At 42.9% G+C, this 21,535-nt stretch overlaps 1 protein-coding gene across 1 annotated transcript in view; it reads right to left on the bottom strand.

The window, feature by feature from the left end:
• The window catches only part of LOC135526158 (C-terminal-binding protein 1), a 29,027-nt gene extending 8,522 nt beyond the window's left edge, over positions 1-20,505 (bottom strand). Inside the window, exons 1-5 of the mRNA XM_064954290.1 lie at positions 20,249-20,505; positions 5,157-5,311; positions 4,464-4,608; positions 4,018-4,224; positions 3,530-3,744 (exon numbers count right to left, since the gene is read on the bottom strand). Of these exons, the coding sequence (XP_064810362.1) occupies positions 3,530-3,744; positions 4,018-4,224; positions 4,464-4,608; positions 5,157-5,311; positions 20,249-20,348 (822 nt within the window). The 5' untranslated portion in view covers positions 20,349-20,505. The remainder of the gene's footprint in view (positions 1-3,529; positions 3,745-4,017; positions 4,225-4,463; positions 4,609-5,156; positions 5,312-20,248) is intronic.
• Positions 20,506-21,535: the final 1,030 nt, after the last annotated feature.

Below are 21,535 nucleotides of genomic sequence, written 5' to 3'. Positions count from 1 at the left end.
ATGTTTGTTAAAATAGATAACAAAACCCGCTAATCATAAATGTACAAATTAACTGATCAGCAATCACAAAAAAATAATAAACAGTGTGATAAACAGAGTGTGTGAGAGATGGGATACATGGAGGAGATTACTGATGACTAGTTTGGTTCATCAGGCTGACCCCCAGTCTTTGCTTGTTATTGAGGGATGATGAGGTTTTGGCAATGTGAAGATAAGAATTCCAGAGTACGGTACCTCTGTATCTGATAGAGAATTAGAGAATGTGAGGTGTGGCAGTGGGGAGGGTGAAGGTTATCACAGTGTTATATAGATGGATTTCAGAATTAACCTATAAAAATCCATTGAAGGGTTTAGGTAAACTGTCTGGGAGGTATGAGTATTTGTAGATGAAAATGCATAATTGACATACATTGTGGTAAATATTCAAGATATTGAGTTTCTTAAAAAAAGGAGCAGATGGAGTCAGGTAATTAGAGTTGGCTAGTCTTGCACATTTCTTTTATATGATGAGTAATGTGTGCATGTTGGAGGCATATGTACTGGCCCAGACAATATTACAGTAAATGAGATATGGGTAAATTAAGCTGTAGTAAAGAGTTAGGAGGCGAGCCTGATGAACTAAACCACTAATATTTCTGATGATACTGTCAGGCGTGTGCGTACTTGTGCTGAAGTCAGGTGCAGGGGGCAGAGAATTGTGAACAGGTGCACACTTTATTCGGCAGGAGAGACATACAGACTGACGCAACTGTGTCCAAAAAACCTCCAGCCAACAAGGCAAAGTGTATAATGCGCAAAACAGTCGCAACACATCAAATGTATACAAAACAGGCTTCATGAAATAACACGGGAAAAAAGCACACAAGCCTAGTGTGTTCAAAAACACGTAACACACAAACAATCTACCACAAAGACGTGAGGGGGAACAAAGAAATACATACGTGTAGTGTAATTGTGGAATGAAAACCGGGTGTGCAAGGAACAAGACAAAACAAATGGATACATGAAAAATGGAGCGGCGATGGCTAGAAAGCCGGTGACGTCAAAACGCCGCCCGAACAAGAAGAGGAGCCGACTTCTGCGAAAGTCGTGACAGATGCCAACAGATTTCATCACTTTGATGGGATAGTTGTTTGATGATTTTCCATGTTGACTTTATATTATTTAAGGATTCTTGGAATTAGTTAGTAAAATATATTTTGGGGAATATCCAAAGTAGGTGCGTAAATTTGTTGAGACTGGTTGTAAAACCAAGGTTTCCAGAACCCTTCTAGTGCTCTCACGTGGTTTAACTCAGGGAAAGCAGAGGTGAAAAACAGAGTTGAAAGATGTGAGAAGTCTGGTAAGCACACTCCACAATGGCCTGATTATAAACATTTTCCCATGAAGTATCATCAAATCAACAGTTTAAAGCACAATTAATTTTGTTAAATATTCTACATTTAATGCTACTAATCATTCCCATCTGTTCATTTCCAGCTGCAAAAGAGAAGTGGAAAATTGGAAAGTGGTCAGGATAAAGTAAACCTGTATTAGCGACATTATTCAAAGTTTTAGTAAAAAATATTATCAATAAGGGTGGCAGATAAACTGGTCACTCTAGTGGGTTTATAGATGAAGGGATACATATAGCTGGAGTATAAAGTATTCAAAAAGTCAGATATCAGTGAGTGGTTCTTACTTGTAAAATGTATGTTGTAATCACCCAATAGAAAACAATTTTTATGTTATTATTAATCACATTCTCATTTGATGCTATAAGATCTGACTGTAGTTTCGACAGACCAACATTATAATCCGCATATACAATACCAGTCAAAAGTTTGGACACAAATCAAATGCAAATAGTCTGGATAGCCATTTGATTAGATGTTCAGGAGTCATATGACTTGGGGGTAGAAACTGTTTAGAAGCCTTTTGGACCTACACTTGGCGCTCCGGGACCGCTTGCCATGCGGGAGCAGAGAGAACAGTCCATGTGGAGTCTTTGACAATTTTTAGGGCCTTCCTCTGACACCGCCTGGTATAGAGGTCCTGGATGGCAGGAAGCTTGGCCCCAGTGATGTACTGGGCCGTACACACTACCCTCTGTAGTGCGTTTCGGTCGGAGGCTGAGCAGTTTCCATACCAAGCAGTGATGCAACCTGTCAGGATGCTCTCGATGGTGCAGCTGTAAAACCTTTTGAGGATCTGAGGACCCATGCCAAGTGCCAGCGTGGCAGATGTGTTGTTACCTAACCTTACCAGTTGCAGAGGGAGGTGTTTAGTCCCAGGGTCCTTGGTGGTAAGGGACTATGGTGGTCTGCTTGAACCATGTTGGTATTACAGACTCAGACAGGGAGAGGTTGAAAATGTCCGTGAAGACACTTGCCAGTTGGTCAGCGCATGTTCGAAGTACACGTCCTGGTAATCCGTCTGGCCCTGCGGCCTTGTGACTGCCTTTAAAAGGTCTTTCTTTTAAAGGTCTTTAAAAGTCACTGTGGGGACGACATCATTGATGCACTTATTGATGAAGCCAGTGACTGATGTGGTCTACTCCTCAAAGCCATCAGAAGAATCTCGGGAGCATATTCCAGTCCGTGCTAGCAAAACAGTCCTGTAGTTTAGCATCTGCTTCATCTGACCACTTTTTTATTGACCGAGTCACTGCTTCATTTTTTTGCTTGTAAGCAGGAATCAGGAGGATAGAATTATGGTCAGATTTGTCAAATGGAGGGCAAGGGAGAGCTTTGTACACGTCTCTGTGTGTGGAGTAAAGGTGGTCTAGAGTTTTTTTTCTCCTCTGGTTGCACATTTAACATGCTGATTAGAAATTTGGTAACATGGATTTAAGCTTCCCTGGGGCGGCAGGGTAGCCTAGTGGTTAGAGCGTTGGACTAGTAACCGAAAGGTTGCAAGTTCGAATCCCCGAGCTGACATGGTACAAGTCTGTTGTTCTGCCCCTGAACAGGCAGTTAACCCACTGTTCCTAGGCCGTCATTGAAAATAAGAATTTGTTCATAACTGATTTGCCTAGTAAAATAAAGGTAAAATTTTAAAAAAAAATCCCTGCATTAAAGTCCCTGGCCACCAGGAGCGCCACCTCCGGAAGAACATTTTCCTGTTTGCTTATGGAGGTATACAGCTCATTGAGTGAGGTCTTATTGCCAGCATCGGTCTGTGGTGGTATGTAGAAGACAGCTACGAAAAATACAGATGAAAACTCTCTAGGTAGATAGTGTGGTCTACAGGTTATCATGAGATACTCTACCTCAGGCGAGACTTCCTTAGATATCGTGCACCAGCTGTTGTTTACAAATATGCATAGGCCCACGCCCCATGTCTTACCAGAGGCTGATTACCAGAGGCACACCTACTCAGGGTTTTTCTTTATTTTTACTATTTTCTACATTGTAGAATAATAGTGAAGACATCAAAACTATGAAATAACATCTTAAATCAAAGTTGTCCACCTGTATTGTACAATATGTGTCCCCCCTTTTTGTAGGCCTAATTTAGATTGTGTGTGTACGTGCGTCATGTCCCTGACCTGTTTGATGGTGAAGTCATTGATGAGGTGGTGGTTGTGCTCATTGAGGCTGCAGTGGAGGGTGACACAGTCGCTGTGGAAAAGCAGGTCCTGGAGGGTGTTTACACGCTGCAGGCCCAGGGCTCGCTCCACCCCGTCAGACAGGTATGGGTCATAGAAGATCACATTGAACCCAAACGCTTTGGCTCTGAGTGCTACACCCTGGCCTACACGGCCTGAGGATACACAACACAACATGGACATTTGAGTAATTCACAGACATGTAAATACTGTAATTACACCAAAGGGATGCAATAAAGGTTAAATCCTTACAGCATATACCATGCCTGTTTTGTAACAATTCACAGCAAACAATGTCATATAGAAAAGCTATCGAACACTATTGAACAATCCCATATCTTAACAACCAATTATCCACAATTGTATCTTCAGCTAATACCTAGTTGGGTAGTGTAATACAACATTGTACTGAAAGATCTCTGACTAACCGAGGCCGATGATGCCAAGTGTCTCCCCGCGGATCCGCGCCGCACCGGACGCCACCTCTCTGATCTGCTCCACGCTCTGTACCCTGGTGCCCTCGCGGAGTGCCTGGTGAAGCCACGTGGTTCGTCTGTACAAGTTCAGGATGTGACACAGTGTGGAGTCCGCTGTCTCCTCCACCGATGCTGCTGGCATGTTACACACTGCTATCCCTATTGGGGGAGAGGGCTATTGTAAACAGCTACTCGTAGTGTAAGGTGGAGTAACGTAAGGTAAGTATAGTTTACTATATCAAAAAGTTGTTTTTATTATGTAGATCTGAGCAGTTGCACTTTGTTTTAAATGGAATACCATAACATGCAGAAAATTATATAATATTTGACCTAGTAAGCCTGCATGTCTTTGGGTGGACATCTGTATAAAGTTGAGAAAGAGTAATGCAGGGCCTCACCTAAATCTCCAGCCGACTTGATGTCGATATTGTCGAAGCCGCTGCCGATGCGGACGATGATCCGAAGTCCCTTGAATTTCTCCAGGTCCTCCCTCATTAGCGTGATGGTGTGGTACATCAGAGCTCCTACAGCCTCATTCAGTACCTGCCAACAGAGAGCTCTCAGGTTTAGTGCACAGAGGACAGTTGTATAGCACTCTTCAATAAGAGAAATAGACCACTTTGAACTAATATGTCATCAGAATTAAAAGCAAACTGAATTAACTGTGGCTGTGTTGTTTACTCCAAAGGCCCTGACATGGGCTCTCCGTTGGGCTCTTGTAGTAGAAGCTAATCTTTCAAATCAAATTGTATTGGTCACATACACATATTTAGCAGATGTTATTGCGGGTGTAGCGAAATGCTTGTGTTCCAAGCTCCAACAGTGCAGTAGTTTCTAACAATTCACAATACAATACACCAATCTAAGTGTATTGAGAAAGAGAGAGAGAGAGATGGTCATAACAGCCTGGACATTGTTTTTAGGACATCATTAGTTATGGTATGAAAACAAGCTTGTTTAGCAGCACAAGGTCTTGCTTATAGTATGGTCAACAAATACTGGTTTTAAGCCAGGGAGTCTTTTTTGAATTATGAAGCTGAGCAGAGAGATAATCATTTGGCATGGAGGGGCAGGGCAAGGCAGGGCAGCACCTTCTCATGGATCTCCTGGGTGGACTGGGCATCACAGAAGGCCACAGTGGCCACGTCTTTCAGGATTGGCATCTCTATGGTGCAGTCACGCCCGTCCAGCAGGGCCACCAGGGGCCGTGGGTTCATTGTCCCATTCATGATAGGCGGTCGAATGCCTGAAGACAGAGAGAGTGGACGGGTAAAACATACTGTATTTGACATCATATTTTACTGGTATGGGTTGTGAATTTGACATTGTAGTGTGGGAAAATTGCAGTTGTGTTTATGAGCATATACACTGAGTATACAAAACATTAAGAACCCCCTGCTCTTTCCATGACATAGACTGAGCAAGTGAATCCAGGTGTTAGTAATAATCCCATATTGATGTCACTTGTTAAATCCACTTCAGTCAGTTTAGATAAAGGGGAGGAGATGGGTTAAAGAAGGATTTTTAAGCGTTGAGACAATTGAGACATGGAGGGCAAAACAAAAGATTTCAGTGCCTTTGAACGGGGTATGGTAGATGCCAAGCGCATCTGCTACCATGTGTCAAGAACTGCAACGCTGCTGGGTTTTCATGCTCAATAGTTTCCTTTGTGTATCAAGAATGGTCCACCACCCAAAGGGCATCCAGCCAACTTGACACAACTGTGGGAAGCACATCTGCGGGGGGGGGGGGGACTCAATAATAGGAAGGTGTTCCTAATGTTTGGTATACTTTTCCACCTACAATCCACCACAAATCCAGTTGTTAGCTGGTATGTTAATGAATCCCATGCTAGTAAAAAAATCCTAAATGGGGTCTCATACTTGGTTTCTTAATTATTCACAGTTTTAAAAAGGCAATTTTGCATCCATGACTCTCGAAAGCAATTAAAAATGTTAAAGGTTTTCTTTATGCATGTTTTTTTACAGGCCGCCAGAAGCAGACCTTTTCATACTGTGACTTCAAACCTCTCAAAATGTGTCACTAAATGCGAAATATACCCCCTGAAGTTGCAATTAATCAAATTGAAAATTACAGTGAAAGTGAAAGTGAAAGTGGTAAATGACTTGGGGCATTAAGAAAATGTTGCAGTTTTAACGGCCCAATGCAGTCAAAAATGAGTTTTCACTGTGTTTTATATGTCTTTCCACACTATGAGGTTGAAATAATATGGTTAGCTGTGGCTGTGAATTTGCCTTTTACAAATTTCAAAATACAATACCGTTTCGGAATGCAAATGCGTACTACTGACAGTAACGCACAAATATCACCCCCCCCTCAAAAAAAATGCTAACCCCTGCTATTATAATGGTGAGAAGTAAGCAGGTCATGGGGGTATGATATTTGAATGTCTGTAACCTTCTCACGTCTCAATATTGATAATTCATTCAGGACTATCCGTAATCATGGTAGCATCCACATTAATGTAGAAATCTTTGGAAACATACACTACATTACCAAAAGTATGTGGATACCTACTCAAATATCTAATTCCAAAATCATGGGCATTAATATGGAGTTGGTCACCACTATAACAGTCTCCACTTTTATAATTGTTTACCCCTTTTCTCCCCAATTGGTAGTTACAGTCTTGTCCCATTGATGCAACTCCTGTATGGACTCAAGGAGCCGCACTGCTCCTTTAACCCGAATGCCAGCCGCACCAACGTGTCAGAGAAAACACTGTACAACGTGTCAGAGTGCATGCGCCCAGCCCGCCACAGGAGTTGCTAGAGTGTGATGGGACAAGGACATCCCAGCCAAACACTCCCCTTACCCGACAACATTGGGCCAATTTTGTGCCACCTCATGGGTCTTCAGCTGCAACACAGCCCGGGATTGAACCCGGGTCTGTAGTGATGCCTCACTGCGATGCAGTGCCTTAGACCGCAGCGCCACTCAAGAGGCACACTGTTTTGGGTTGACTTTTCACTAGATGTTGGAACATTGCTGCGGGGACTTGCTTCCATTCAGCCACAATAGCATTAGTGAGGTCGGTGTTCTAATTCATCCCAAAGGTGTTAGATTGGGTTGAGGTCACGGCTCTGTGCAAGCCAGTCAAGTTCTTCCACACCGATCTTGGCAAACCATTTCTGTATGGACCTCACTTTGTGCATGGGGGCATTGTCATGCTGAAACAGGAAAGGGCCTTCCCCAAACTGTTGCCACAATGTTGGAAGCACAGAATCGTCTAGAATGTCATTGTATGTTGTAGCGTTAAGATTTCACTGGAACTAAGGGGCCTAGCCCAAACCACGAAAAACAGCCCCAGACCATTATTCCTCCTCCACCAAACTTTATAGTTGGCTATACATTGGGGCAGATAGCGTTCTCCTGGCATCCGCCAAACCCAGATTTGTCTGTCGGATGTGGCAAACCATTTCATGAAGCTCCCGCATCCTATGACGGTACCACATTGAAAGTCACTGAGCTCATCAGTGACGCCATTCTACTGCCTACGTTGAGCGTGATGGTGGCAGCATCAGCAGCAGGGATTGGGAGACTAGTCAGGATAAAGGGAAAGATGTATGGAGCAAAGTACAGAGAGATATTTGATGAAAACCTGCTCCAGAGTGCTTAGGACCTCAGACTGGGGCAAAGGTTCACCTCTCAACAGGACAACAACCCGAAGCACACACCCAAGACAACGCAAGAGTGGCTTCGGGAACAAGTCTCTGAATGTCCTTGAGTGGCCCAGCCAGAGAGCAGACTTGAACCCGATCGAACATCTCTGGAGAGACCTGAAAATAGCTGTGCAATCTGACAGAGCTTGAGAGGATCTGCAGAGAAGAATGGGAGGAACTCCACAAATACAGATGTGCCAAGCTTTTAGCATTATACCCAAGAAGACTCAAGGCTGTAATCACTGCCAAAGGTGCTTTAACAAAGTACTGAGCAATGGGTCTGAATACTTATGTAAATGTGATATTTCCGGGTTTTTTTTATATACATTTGCAAAAATGTCAATCTGTTTTTGCTTTGTAGTTATGGGGTATTGAGTGTAGATTGATGAGGGGAAATAAACAATTTAATCATTTTAGAATACGGTTGTAACGTAACAAAATGTGGAAAAAGTCAAGGGGTGTGAATACTTTACAAATGCACTGTATATGGCGCCGGACCAGGGTTGCCGTTATGAAAATGTGGTGCCTGACATATGACCGGCAGCATTTTAATTGACCAGACATTTGAGAAATTTACTGGATCCATATGCATTTGGTGCGTAACCTGATTAGGACGTCCATTCACTGTGCTCAGAATGACAGAAATCACGTTTAAATTATGGTAATTTATCTTAACAAAACATGCAAGTCGAGAATGCAATGAAAGGCTTCTTACAAAATTCCGATGTGCATTGAAGATATTAGAATAGCTGTACACATTTTCCCCAGCCAACAAGATGAGTAATGTACAGCAAAATCACTAGCCTATGTCAATCTATTATGCCCCATAGTATAAAAAATTACCTATTCTGCTGGTCAGCTTGTCGAGAAAGAAATAGCCTATTCCTAAGAAACTCTGGAACAATTGTGGAAGGATAGATCACAAATTCATACAACCACTAGGCTACACTAAAAAAAGTTAAAAAGCAATAAGTCTGATGCATTATTTCATCACATTATAAGCGCAGCAATGCGCACAAGGCCATAGGCTACGCGCGAATGTTAGTTTCATAATACATTTAGCAGAAAACACTGTTGTCAAAGTGACAGAGATTAAAATATCCATTAGAAATGTAGAAAGAGGGGAAATCTAAAGACGCAATAACAATAGAATATGAGAGAAATAGGCTATTGGTTTCAATGGCATATAATTATCAAATAATTGCCTCCACGGATATGGTCATACTTTGCCTAGGATACTTTGAAGCAAGGTTAAACATGCTTCAAAATAGGTAGAAGATTTTCAGGTAGTAAAATTAATATACATATGTTTTCAAAATGCATACTGCCTCCAGATCATTGCAAAGTGTGGTGTGTTACACGCTGATGAAACCTGTCTTCCTGCCAATGATGTCACCATTGCCCTTGATTTTCAGCAATGTTGTGCTGCTATTTTTATTGACTTGGCCAAAGCTTTTGAAATGGTAGACTATTCCATTCTTGTGGGCCAGCGAATGAGTTTTGGTGTTTCTGAGGGGTCTTTGGCCTGGTTTGCTTACTAACTCTCTCAAAGAGTGCAGTGTATAAAGTCAGAACATCTGCTGTCTCAGCCACTACCTGTCACCAAGGCAGTACCCCAAGGCTCGGTCCTATGCCCCAAGCTCTTCTCAATTTACATCAACAACATCTCTCAGGCAGTAGGAAGCTCTCTCATCCTTTTATATGCAGATGATATAGTTTTATACTCAGCTGGCCCTTCCCGGGATTCTACAACAAAGTTTTCTTAGTGTTCAACTGCCCTTAACCTGGTTCTGAACACCTCCAAAACAAAGGTCATGTGGTTTGGTAAGAAGAACGCCCCTGTCCCCACAGGTGTGATTACTGCCTCTGAGGGTTTATAGCTTGAAGTAGTCACCTCATACAAGTACTTGGGAGTATGGCTATACGGTACACTGTCCTTCTCTCAGCACATATCAAAGCTGCAGGCTAAAGTTACATCTAGACTTAGTTTCCTCTATCGTAATCGCTCCTCTTTCACCCCAGCTCCCAAACTAACCCTGATTCAGATGACCATCCTACCCATGCTAGATTACGGAGATGTAATTTATAGATCGGCAGGTAAGGGCGCTCTTGAGCGGCTAGATGTTCTTTACCATTCAGCCATCATATTTGCCACCAAAGCTCCCTATAGGACACATCACTGCACACTAGGCTCCTCTGTATACTGGTCATCTCTGTATACCCGTTGCAAGACCCACTGGATGATGATAATTTATCAAATCTTCTTAGGCCTCACTCCCCCCTATCTGAGATATCTACTGCAGCCCTCATCCTCCATGTACAGCCAGTCACATTCTGTTAAAGGTCCCCAAAGCACACATCCCTGCGCCGCTCTTCTTTTAAGTTTGCTGCAGTTAGCGACTGGAACGAGCTGCAACAAACACTCAAACTGAACAGTATAATCGGAATCTCTTCATTCAAAGACTCAATCATGGACATTTTACAGACGGTTGTAGCTGCTATGCGTGATGTATTTTTGTCTCTACCTTCTTGCCCTTTGTGCTGTTGTCTGTGCCCAATAATATTTGTACCGTGTTTTATGCTGCTACCATGTTGTACTGCTGCTGCCATGTTGTGTTGCTACCATGTTGTTGTCATGTTGTGTTGCTACAATGCTGTGTTGTCATGTGTTGCTGAATTGCTATGTTGTTGTCTTAGGACTCTATGTAGTGTTGTGTTGTCTCTTGTCGTGATGTGTGTTTTGTCCTATATATTTGTATGTATTTAATTGTTTTAATCCCAGCCCCCATCCCCGCAAGAGGCCTTTGCCTTTTGGTAGGCCGTCATTGTAAATAAGAACTTGCCTCGTTAAATAAAGGTTAAATAAAATAAAAAATAAAATATGCACTTGAATGGTGAATGGGAAGGATGTATCAATTAGGCTACCATGAGAAATAGGGCTAAAAATAGTTGTTCTTTTTAATCGTGGCCATAATATCTTTTTTTAACAAACGATTGCATTTAGAACTTTTGCGCAATGATTGGGCTTATAAAAGTACTGTCTGACAGATTTTCAGCTCAAAGACTTAGCTGTGCGCTTGTGATAAATAAAATACATAACGAATATACACACACTGCAATTTAATTCCACAAAATTATGCAAATTAACCCATAGACTGATAAGCACGACCGGTCAAATATATTTACATTTACTGGTATTTTCACCAAAGGAGAAGGCATAAAAACATTATTTCGCAATGTGATTATTTTTTTCTCCTGGTCAATTGGTGCCAATCTTATTCATCGGCTTTCCAATTTCTTTATCAGCCAAAAGCCCAGACAAGTGACCTGGAAGATCTTAAATTATCGGACATTTGAGAAATGTACCATATGCATTGGCTGTTTAACCACCCACACAGCCACCACCACCAACATATTATCTAAATTAGCCACAATTACATGTCCTTTAAATAGCCTATAAAAACATGTTGTTTTGTTTCATTCTGTTGAGACAGTTAAAAAAAACGGGTGGTAACGCGAATGTCTAGCAACCAAAAGGTTGCATATTTGAATCTCATCATGGACAACTTTAGCATTTTAGCTAATTAGCAACTTTGCAACTACTTACTGCTTTTTAGCTACTTTGGAGCTACTTAGCATGTTAGCTAACTCTTCCCCTAACCCTAACTTCAAGCCTTTAACCTAACTCCTAAGCTTAACCCTAAACTTAACACTTTTTGATGAAGATGGCTGCCTTTTTATTGGCTCTTAATCAACCATGCTATTTTGTTTGTTTAATCGCATTGTTTGTAACTTATTTTGTACATAATATTGCTGCTAATGTCTCTTACGACAGAAAAGAGCTTCTGGACATCAGAACAGCGATTACTCACCTCCAATTAGATGAAGAATCTTTCTTTAATGAGTCGGACGGGAAGGATATACTCCAAACACCCGTACGGGCCCTCATTTTTTTTTATTTTTTTTTATTTAACCTTTATTTAACCAGGTAGGCAAGTTGAGAACAAGTTCTCATTTACAATTGCGACCTGGCCAAGATAAAGCAAAGCTGTTCGACACATACAACGACACAGAGTTACACATGGAGTAAAACAAACATACAGTCAATAATACAGTATAAACAAGTCTATATACGATGTGAGCAAATGAGGTGAGATAAGGGATGTAAAGGCAAAAAAAGGTCATGGTGGCAAAGTAAATACAATATAGCAAGTAAAACACTGGAATGGTAGATTTGCAATGGAAGAATGTGCAAAGTAGAAATAAAAATAATGGGATGCAAAGGAGCAAAATAAATAAATAAATTAAATACAGTAGGGAAAGAGGTAGTTGTTTGGGCTAAATTATAGGTGGGCTATGTACAGGTGCAGTAATCTGTGAGCTGCTCTGACAGTTGGTGCTTAAAGCTTGTAAGGGAGATAAGTGTTTCCAGTTTCAGAGATTTTTGTAGTTCGTTCCAGTCATTGGCAGCAGAGAACTGGAAGGAGAGGCGGCAAAAGAAAGAATTGCTTTTGGGGGTGACTAGAGAGATATACCTGCTGGAGCGTGTGCTACAGGTGGGAGATGCTATGGTGACCAGCGAGCTGAGATAAGGGGGGACTTTACCTAGCAGGGTCTTGTAGATGACATGGAGCCAGTGGGTTTGGCGACGAGTATGAAGCGGGGGCCAGCCAACGAGACCGTACAGGTCGCAATGGTGGGTAGTATATGGGGCTTTGGTGACAAAATGGATTGCACTGTGATAGACTGCATCCAATTTGTTGAGTAGGGTATTGGAGGCTATTTTGTAAATGACATCGCCAAAGTCGAGGATTGGTAGGATGGTCAATTTTACAAGGGTATGTTTGGCAGCAGGAGTGAAGGATACTGTGTTGCGAAATAGGAAGCCAATTCTAGATTTAACTTTGGATTGGAGATGTTTGATATGGGTCTGGAAGGAGAGTTTACAGTCTAACCAGACACCTAAGTATTTGTAGTTGTCCACGTATTCTAAGTCAGAGCCGTCCAGAGTAGTGATGTTGGACAGGCGGGTAAGTGCCGGTAGCGATCGGTTGAAGAGCATGCATTTAGTTTTACTTGTATTTAAGAGCAATTGGAGGCCACGGAAGGAGAGTTGTATGGCATTGAAGCTTGCCTGGAGGGTTGCTAATGCAGTGTCTAAAGAAGGGCCAGAAGTATACAGAATGGTGTCGTCTGCGTAGAGGTGGATCAGAGACTCACCAGCAGCAAGAGTGACCTCATTGATGTATACAGAGAAGAGAGTCGGTCCAAGAATTGAACCCTGTGGCACCCCCATAGAGACTGCCAGAGATCCGGACAGCAGACCCTCCGATTTGACACACGGAACTCTATCAGAGAAGTAGTTGGTGAACCAGGCAAGGAAATCATTTGAGAAACCAAGGCTGTCGAGTCTGCCGATGAGGATGTGGTGATTGACAGAGTCGAAAGCCTTGGCCAGATCAAAGAATACGGCTGCACAGTAACGTTTCTTATTGATGGCGGTTAAGATATCGTTTAGGACCTTGAGCGTGGCTGAGGTGCACCCATGACCAGCTCTGAAACCAGATTCCATAGCAGAGAAGGTATAGTGAGATTCGAAATGGTCGGTAATCTGTTTGTTGACGTGACTTTGAAGACCTTAGAAAGGTATGGTAGGATAGATATAGGTCTGTAGCAGTTTGGGTCAAGAGTGTCCCCCCCCTTTGAAGAGGGGGATGGCCGCAGCTGCTTTCCAATCTTTGGGAATCTCAGACGACACGAAAGAGAGGTTGAACAGGCTAGTAATAGGGGTGGCAACAATTTCGGCAGATAATTTTAGAAAGAAAGGGTCCAGATTGTCTAGCCCGGATGATTTGTAGGGGTCCAGATTTTGCAGATCTTTCAGAACATCAGCTGAACGGATTTGGGAGATGAAATGGGGAAGGCTTGGGCGAGTTGCTGTGGGGGGTGCAGTGCTGTTGACCGGGGTAGGAGTAGCCAGGTGGAAAGCATGGCCAGCCATTAGAAACATGCTTATTTATATTCTCAATTATAGTGGATTTATCAGTGGTGACAGTGTTTCCTATCTTCAGTGCAGTGGGCAGCTGGGACGAGGTGTTCTTATTCTCCATGGACTTTACAGTGTCCCAGAACCTTTTGAGTTAGTGTTGCAGGAAGCAAATTTCTGCTTGAAAAAGCTAGCCTTGGCTTTTCTAACTGCCTGTGGTTTCTAGCTTCCCCGAACAGCTGCATATCACGGGGGCTGTTCGATGCTAATGCAGAACGCCATAGGATTTTTTGTGTTGGTTAAGGGCAGTCAGGTCTGGGGAGAACCAAGGGCTATATCTGTTCCTGGTTCTAAATTTCTTGAATGGGGCATGTTTATTTAAGATGGTTAGGAAGGCATTTAAAAAACATATCCAGTCATCCTCTACTGACGGGATGAGATCAATATCCTTCCAGGATACTCCGGCCAGGTCGATTAGAAAGGCCTGCTCGCTGAAGTGTTTCAGGGAGCGTTTTACAGTGATGAGTGGAGGTCGTTTGACCGCTGACCCATTACGGATGCAGGCAATGAGGCAGTGATCGCTGAGATCTTGGTTGAAGACAGCAGAGGTGTATTTAGAGGGCAAGTTGGTTAGGATGATGTCTATGAGGGTGCACGTTTTTAAGGCTTTGGGGAGGTACCTGGTAGGTTCATTGATAATTTGTGTGAGATTGAGGGCATCAAGTTTAGATTGTAGGATGGCTGGGGTGTTAAGCATGTTCCAGTTTAGGTCGCCTAGCAGCACGAGCTCTGAAGTTAGATGGGGGGCAATCAGTTCACATATGGTGTCCAGAGCACAGCTGGGGGCAGAGGGTGTTCTATAGCAGGCGGCAACGGTGAGAGACTTGTTTTTAGAGAGGTGGATTTTTAAAAGTAGAAGTTCAAATTGTTTGGGTACAGACCTGGATAGTAGGACAGAACTCTGCAGGCTATCTTTGCAGTAGATTGTAACACTGCCCCCTTTGGCAGTTCTATCTTGTCTGAAAATGTTGTAGTTTGGAATTAAAATTTCAGAATTTTTGGTGGTCTTCCTAAGCCAGGATTCAGACACAGCTAGAACATCCGGGTTGCGCGGAGTGTGCTAAAGCAGTGAATAGAACAAACTTAGGGAGGAGGCTTCTAATGTTAACATGCATGAAACCAAGGCTATTACGGTTACAGAAGTCGTCAAAAGAGAGCGCCTGGGGAATAGGAGTGGAGCTAGGCACTGCAGGGCCTGGATTCACCTCTACATCGCCAGAGGAACACAGGAGGAGTAGAATAAGGGTGCGGCTAAAAGCAATAAGAATTGGTAGTCTAGAACGTCTGGAACAGAGAGTGAAAGGAGGTTTCTGGGGGCGATAAAATAGCATCAAGGTATAATGTACAGACAAAGGTATGGTAGGATGTGAATACAGTGGAGTTTCTGGCTAGCTTCTTGGAGGATTACAGATTTGAGGTAAATAATACTTTTTTATAAACATAAATTGGTGAGGCGGGTTGCAGGAGAGTGTTTTGAAGATGAGTTTATGGAAATTTTTTAAAATGTACGTGAAAAAAGTTGTAAATATATATATATATATACGGGATACGACAAGTCAAGTCTGAACTGCTATGCCATCTTGGATTATGCAAGATCACCGTCATTTGCTGGAGAAAGAAACAGAGATTTTGCGGAAAGAGATCGGGGTGCCTTGTGAGGATCAGGCAACGAGTGAATAATCTGTCTTTGCCATCCGTACTGCTAGCTAACATTCAATCGCTGGAAAATAAATGGGACAAACTGTCCTAGAAACTGTAATATCTTATGTTTCACAGAGTCGTGGCTGAACGGCGACATTCATAACATACACCTGGCGGGTTATACACTCTATCGGCAGGATAGAACAGCAGCCTCTGGTAAGAAACTGAGTGTGGGCCAATGCATATTTGTAAACAACAGCTGATGCAAGATATCTAAGGAAGTCTCGAGGTTTTGCTCGCCTGAGGTAGAGTATCTCATGATAAGCTGTAGACCACACTATCTTCCTAGAGAGTTTTCATCAGTATTTTTCGTAGCTGTCTACATACCATCACAGTCTGGTGCTGGCACTAAAGCCACACTCAATGAGCTGTATATCGCCATAAGCAAACAGGAAAACGCTCATCCAGAGGTGGCACACCTAGTGGCCGGGGACTTTAATGCAGGGAAACTTTAATCAGTTTTACCTAATTTCTATCAGCATGTTAAATGTGCAACCAGAGGGGAAAAAAAACTCTATACATCCCCTTTACTCCACACACAGAGAAGCGTACAAAGCTCTCCCTCGCCCTCAGATTTGGCAAATCTCACCCTAATTCTATCCTCCTGATTCCTGCTTACAAGCAAAAATTAAAGCAGGAAGCACCAATGACTCGGTCAATAAAAACTGGTCAGATGAAGCAGATGCTAAACTGCAGGACTGTTTTCATGGCACAACCTGAAATATGTTCCAGGATTCTTCCAATGGCATTGAGGAGTACACCACATGAGTCACTGGCTTCATCAATAAGTGCATCGATGACCTCGTCCCCACAGTGACTGTGCGCACATACCCCAACCAGAAGCCATGGATTACAGGCGACATTCGCACTGAGCTAAATGGTAGAGCTGCCGCTTTCAACGAGCGAGACCGGAAGCTTAGAAGAAATCCCACAATGCCCTCCGACGAACCATCAAACAGGCAATCAATCAAACAGCATCAATACATGACTAAGATCGAATTGTACTACACCGGCTCTGACGCACGGTGGATGTGGCAGGGCTTACAAACTATATCAAACTACAAAGGGAAGCACAGCCGAGAGCTGCCTAGTGACACGAGCCTATCAGATGAGCTAAATAACTTCTATGCTCGCTTAGACGTAAGTAACACTGAAACATGCATGAGATCATCAGCTGTTTCGGCGACTGTGTGATCACACTCTCTGCAGCTGATATGAGTAAGACCTTTAAACAGATCAACATTCACAAGGCCACAGGGCCAGACGGATTACATGGACGTGTACTCCGAGCATGCGCTTACCAACTGGCAAGTATCTTCACTGACATTTTCAATCTCTCCCTGTCTGAGTCTGTAATACCAACATGTTTCAAGCATACCACCATAGTCCCTGTGCCCAAGAACACTAAGGTAACCTGCATAAATGATTTCCGACCCGTAGCACTCACATATGTAGCTATGAAATGCTTTGAAAGGCTGGTCATAGTTCACATCAACACCATTATCCCAGAAACCCTAGACCCCCCCCCCCCCATTTGCATACCGCCCCAACAGATCCACAGATAATGAAATCTCTATTGCACTCCACACTGCCCTTCCACAACTGGGCAAAAGGAACACCTATGTGAGAATGCTATTCATTGATTACAGCTCAGCGTTCAACACCATAGTGCCCTCAAAGCTCATCACTAAGCTAAGGACCCTGGGACTTAATACCTCCCTTTGCAACTGAATCCTGGACTTCATGACGGGCCACCCCCCAGGTGGTAAGGGTAGGCAACAACACATCCGGCATGCTGATTCTTAACACAGGGGCCCCTTGGGTGTGTGCTCAGTCCCCTCCTGTACTCCCTGTTCAACTGCGCGGCCAAGCACGACTCCAACACCATCATTAAGTTTGCTGACGACAAAGTGATAGGCCTGATCATGATGAGACAGCCAATAGGGAGGTGGTCAGACACCTATCAGTGTGGTGCCAGGGGAACAACCTCTCCCTCAATGTGAGCAAGGAGCTGATCGTGGACTACAGGATAAAGAGGGCTGAACAATTTGTAAGTCGCTCTGGATAAGAGCGTCTGCTAAATGACTTAAATGTAATGTAACACGGCCCCATTCACATTGACAGGGCTGTTGTGGAGTGGGTCGAGAGTTCCAAGTTCCTTAGTGTCCACATCACCAACGAACTATCATGGTCCAAACACACCAAGAGAGTCGTGAAGAGGGAAAGACGATGATAAATCCCACTCAGGAGACTGAAAAGATTTGGCATGGGTCCTCAGATACTCAGAAAAGTTCTATAGCTGCACCATCAAGAACATCCTGACCGGTTGCATCTCCTGGTATGGCAACTGCTCGTCATCCAACCGTAAGGCTCTACAGAGGGTAGTGCATATGGCCCAGTACATCACTGGGGTCAAGTTTCCTGCCATCCAGTACATATATACTAGGTGGTGTCAGAGGAAAGCCCAAAAAATTGCCAAAGACTCCAGTCACCCAAGTCATAGACTGTTCTCGCTGCTACCGCACAGCAAGCGGTGCCAGAGAGACCACGTCTAGGTCCAAAAGGCTTCTTAAAAGCTTCTACTCCCAAGCCATAAGACTGCTTATCAATTAATCAATTGGCCACCCAGACTATTGCATTGACACCCCCCTCCCCCCTTTGTTTTTACACTGCTGCTACTCGCTGTTTATTATCTATGCATAGTCACTTTACCCCTACCTCCATGTACAAATTACCTCGACTAACCCGTACTCCCACATATTGACGGTACTGGTACCTCCTGTATATAGCCACATTATTGTTATTTTATTGTGTTACTTTTTATTTCAATTTTATTTTTTAAATATTTTCCTAACTCTATTTTCTTAACTGCATTGTTGGTCAATAAGGGCTTGTAAGTAAGCATTTCACGGTAAGGTCTACTACACCTGTTGTATTCGGCGCATGTGACAAATCAAATTTGATTTGATTTGATCCAAGCTGTCCTTTACTATGCAAATATGAAATGCTTCAAACATAGCTCTATTTAATTTATTTCCCCACTTATTTAAGATGTCCTCGTATACATTATTTTTCAATACAGCCCAATAAACCCATATTTGCATTGATAGGAAAGGTAGCATCGTAACTGTAACCACCATAAAGAAGGAAAAAAAAACTGTGCACCTGTGAGCAGCTCAGGCTATGTGATTTATGATCATAGCCAATCTGGCATGAACAAACATGGCGTGACTGTCTCAACCCACTGTTCTGTTCCCACAGGAAATCTCCCTCCTAGGCGAGCCAGGGGAGTATAGACACACCCCTCTCTTCTCCTTCAGCTCCCTCCCTCATTCCCTCCCTACCTCATCCCGCCACCAGCATACACACATGCAGGCGGACACATGCATACTCACCGAGAGACACAAACACCAATACACACACTCAGTCAGTCACGCGAACGCACGCACGCACACACACAGTTACTCAGACACAAGTGAGCAAACACACAAACACAATCACACAGGTAAACAGGATCATTAAGCCATGTCTTGTTTGTCTGCGTTTAGATCACAACTGGACTGATCTGCCACTGGGTGTAATTCACTACAAACATGAAAATGAGGATGAATGTATATGCCTAGCTCGATTACTGGAGAGTTTTATCAGCCACGTTTGACATTTGTGTTTTAGATCAATAAAAATACAAAAACTATTAGCTAAGCCAACAGCCAAATTAACAAATAATGAATTGTTTTATCACCAATATCCATGGCATTCCATGGCAATACTGACATGTGATCTTTGCATGGGGGTAATTCTGCCAATTTGAGCACCCCAGGGGTGAATTGGTATCTTTGTCAATTAGCCTGATTTTAATAACAAGATAAGACACGATCCATTGATCACTGAACTGAACACACCTACGAGCCCAGACTTGAATAATAATAATAATAGAAAAGGATCAAGCAACAAACAAGACCGCCATTGCACAAAATATGCTGATGTTGTGAATACAATACAAAATACATCCAAGTAACAGACACCAGTATGGGGTGGCAGGTAGCCTAGTGGTTAGAGGTTGCAAGATCGAATCCCTGAGCTGACAAGGTAAAAATCTATCATTCTGCCCCCGAACAATGATGTTCCTAGGCCATCATTGAAAATAAGAATGACTTCTTAAGTGACTTGCCTAGTTAAATAAAGGTCAAATTTTAAAAATGAAGACATGGAAGTATTCACAATACTACCATGACTACTAAGCACCTACAAAGCTGTTTTCTATCCTTCCTGAATCTGAAGTATTCCCATAGTAGACTGTTCTAGAACCAATGTTTCTTTCTTCCCTGAAAGGAAAATTGGGAAGCTGGGAAGCAAGTCAGATGGAACTGGAAACACCGTTCCCAACTGCACAATGAACGGGAAGGCCATTTAGGAAGTATGTGCTGTGTGTCTCCTTGTCAGCCCTTACATTTTTTGAAGGGAAATATTATTTCTGTCCTTCACCACTACAGGAGGCTATAGGCTAAGCATACAAGACATCAACAGAAACATATTCGAGGTTGAAAGCAAGCTATTACAGCATTGTAAGTTGCTGAATGGTAGAGATGAAGATAATGGAGAGAGAGAGAGAGAGAGAAAGAGAGAGAGAGAGAGGGAGAGAGTGGAGGGGGAAGGGAAGGAAGAATACTGTACAGTACACTGTGTACACACCACACAGCGCAATCACAGTTAACATGTGGTCCAATGCACCAAAGGAAAGCTGAATGTTTACCTAAAGGCAAGCCTTTGTTCAGAAAATGCGAGCTTCCCATCTTTTTTTCCCAAAAAAGAATATTCACTTCAAGCAAGATATTCATAAAAATCCACAGCATACGGCGGCTACTTCAATTTCCTTATTCCTTTTCCCTGCCACTCAGTGGCAAGCATTCCCCTTTGCTCATTCACTCTCCCTCCCTCTCTCACTTTCTATTTCCACTATCTCTACCACACATGCATGCACACACAGAATGCAACTGTCACTGCATTTATGGGAGTGGGAGAGCTTGAGAGCGAGAGAGAGAGAAGGGCGCAAGTGTGAGGTGGCTGAAAGAAAATATCAGGAATGGGGTGGAGCTAAGGCCAAACAAAATGTATCTTTTGTTTCCTGAAAGACACTCTCCACAGGGTTGCTAAAAAGCTGATGTTTTCGGGTAAAAAGCGGATGTTTTGGGTTTTCAGGGATACAGACCTAACTTCCGTTTCCCCTGAAAAACAGATGAGGGGACTCCACTCAGACGTTTTTTTATGCATGATAGGATAGATTACCTGAAGAATACAAAATGATAGATGTTATGCAGTAACAGCCCATGTACATGTGGTTAATTCCTTTTCTGTGTTAAAATGGAGCAATCAGCAACACGAAAACGGCAAAAACTTAAACGTTTTTGCATATCAACCAAACAATATCTGAATATTTTGATTTTTACATCCGGGTGGGGTGCTAAATGCACAGCCAACACTTCATGTCCCTTCAAAATAGTTCACCCTTTAACTTCATTGTATGAATCTATTATCTATTAATTAATGTATTCATTTCTATTAATTCAACTATTAATGATAAAGATAAAGTGATATTTCTTTATCTCTGCTGTAGATTTGGGATCATAAGGTAGTCCCAAAAAAGATGGTGTTTTTTTGTGTTATGGTGGTTTTTTGTGTTATGAATGAACTGCTGTTACTGTAAATGGTTCGCTAACTGATATATCCTAGCTACCTACTTAACCATTGGTAATCTGAGCATTTTAGGTCTCATTTCAGAATGAAGGGTGCTGTAGCTCTGCTGTTGTTGCTATCCTGTCTGTCGAGGGCATGGGCTCAGGAAAGGAGGAGAGAAGAGGTGTCAGAGAATTACATCACTCAACAGTGACAGTGAAGCGGTACAGAGAATGGTGAGAGTTTCAGATTAAGAGCCAAAGGCCTGAGGCTACACAAACAACCCAATTATGACTGGCCAGGCCAACACACACACACTTGCAGTATATTTGTCTCACTGCCTGTAACCCCTACCTGCCACTTACTT

Source organism: Oncorhynchus masou, chromosome 32, assembly GCF_036934945.1.
Source record: "Oncorhynchus masou masou isolate Uvic2021 chromosome 32, UVic_Omas_1.1, whole genome shotgun sequence".
Classification (NCBI taxonomy): Eukaryota; Metazoa; Chordata; class Actinopteri; order Salmoniformes; family Salmonidae; genus Oncorhynchus; species Oncorhynchus masou.
The sequence above is the reverse complement of the archived record's forward strand: the minus strand, read 5'-3'. Positions and strand labels throughout refer to the sequence as shown.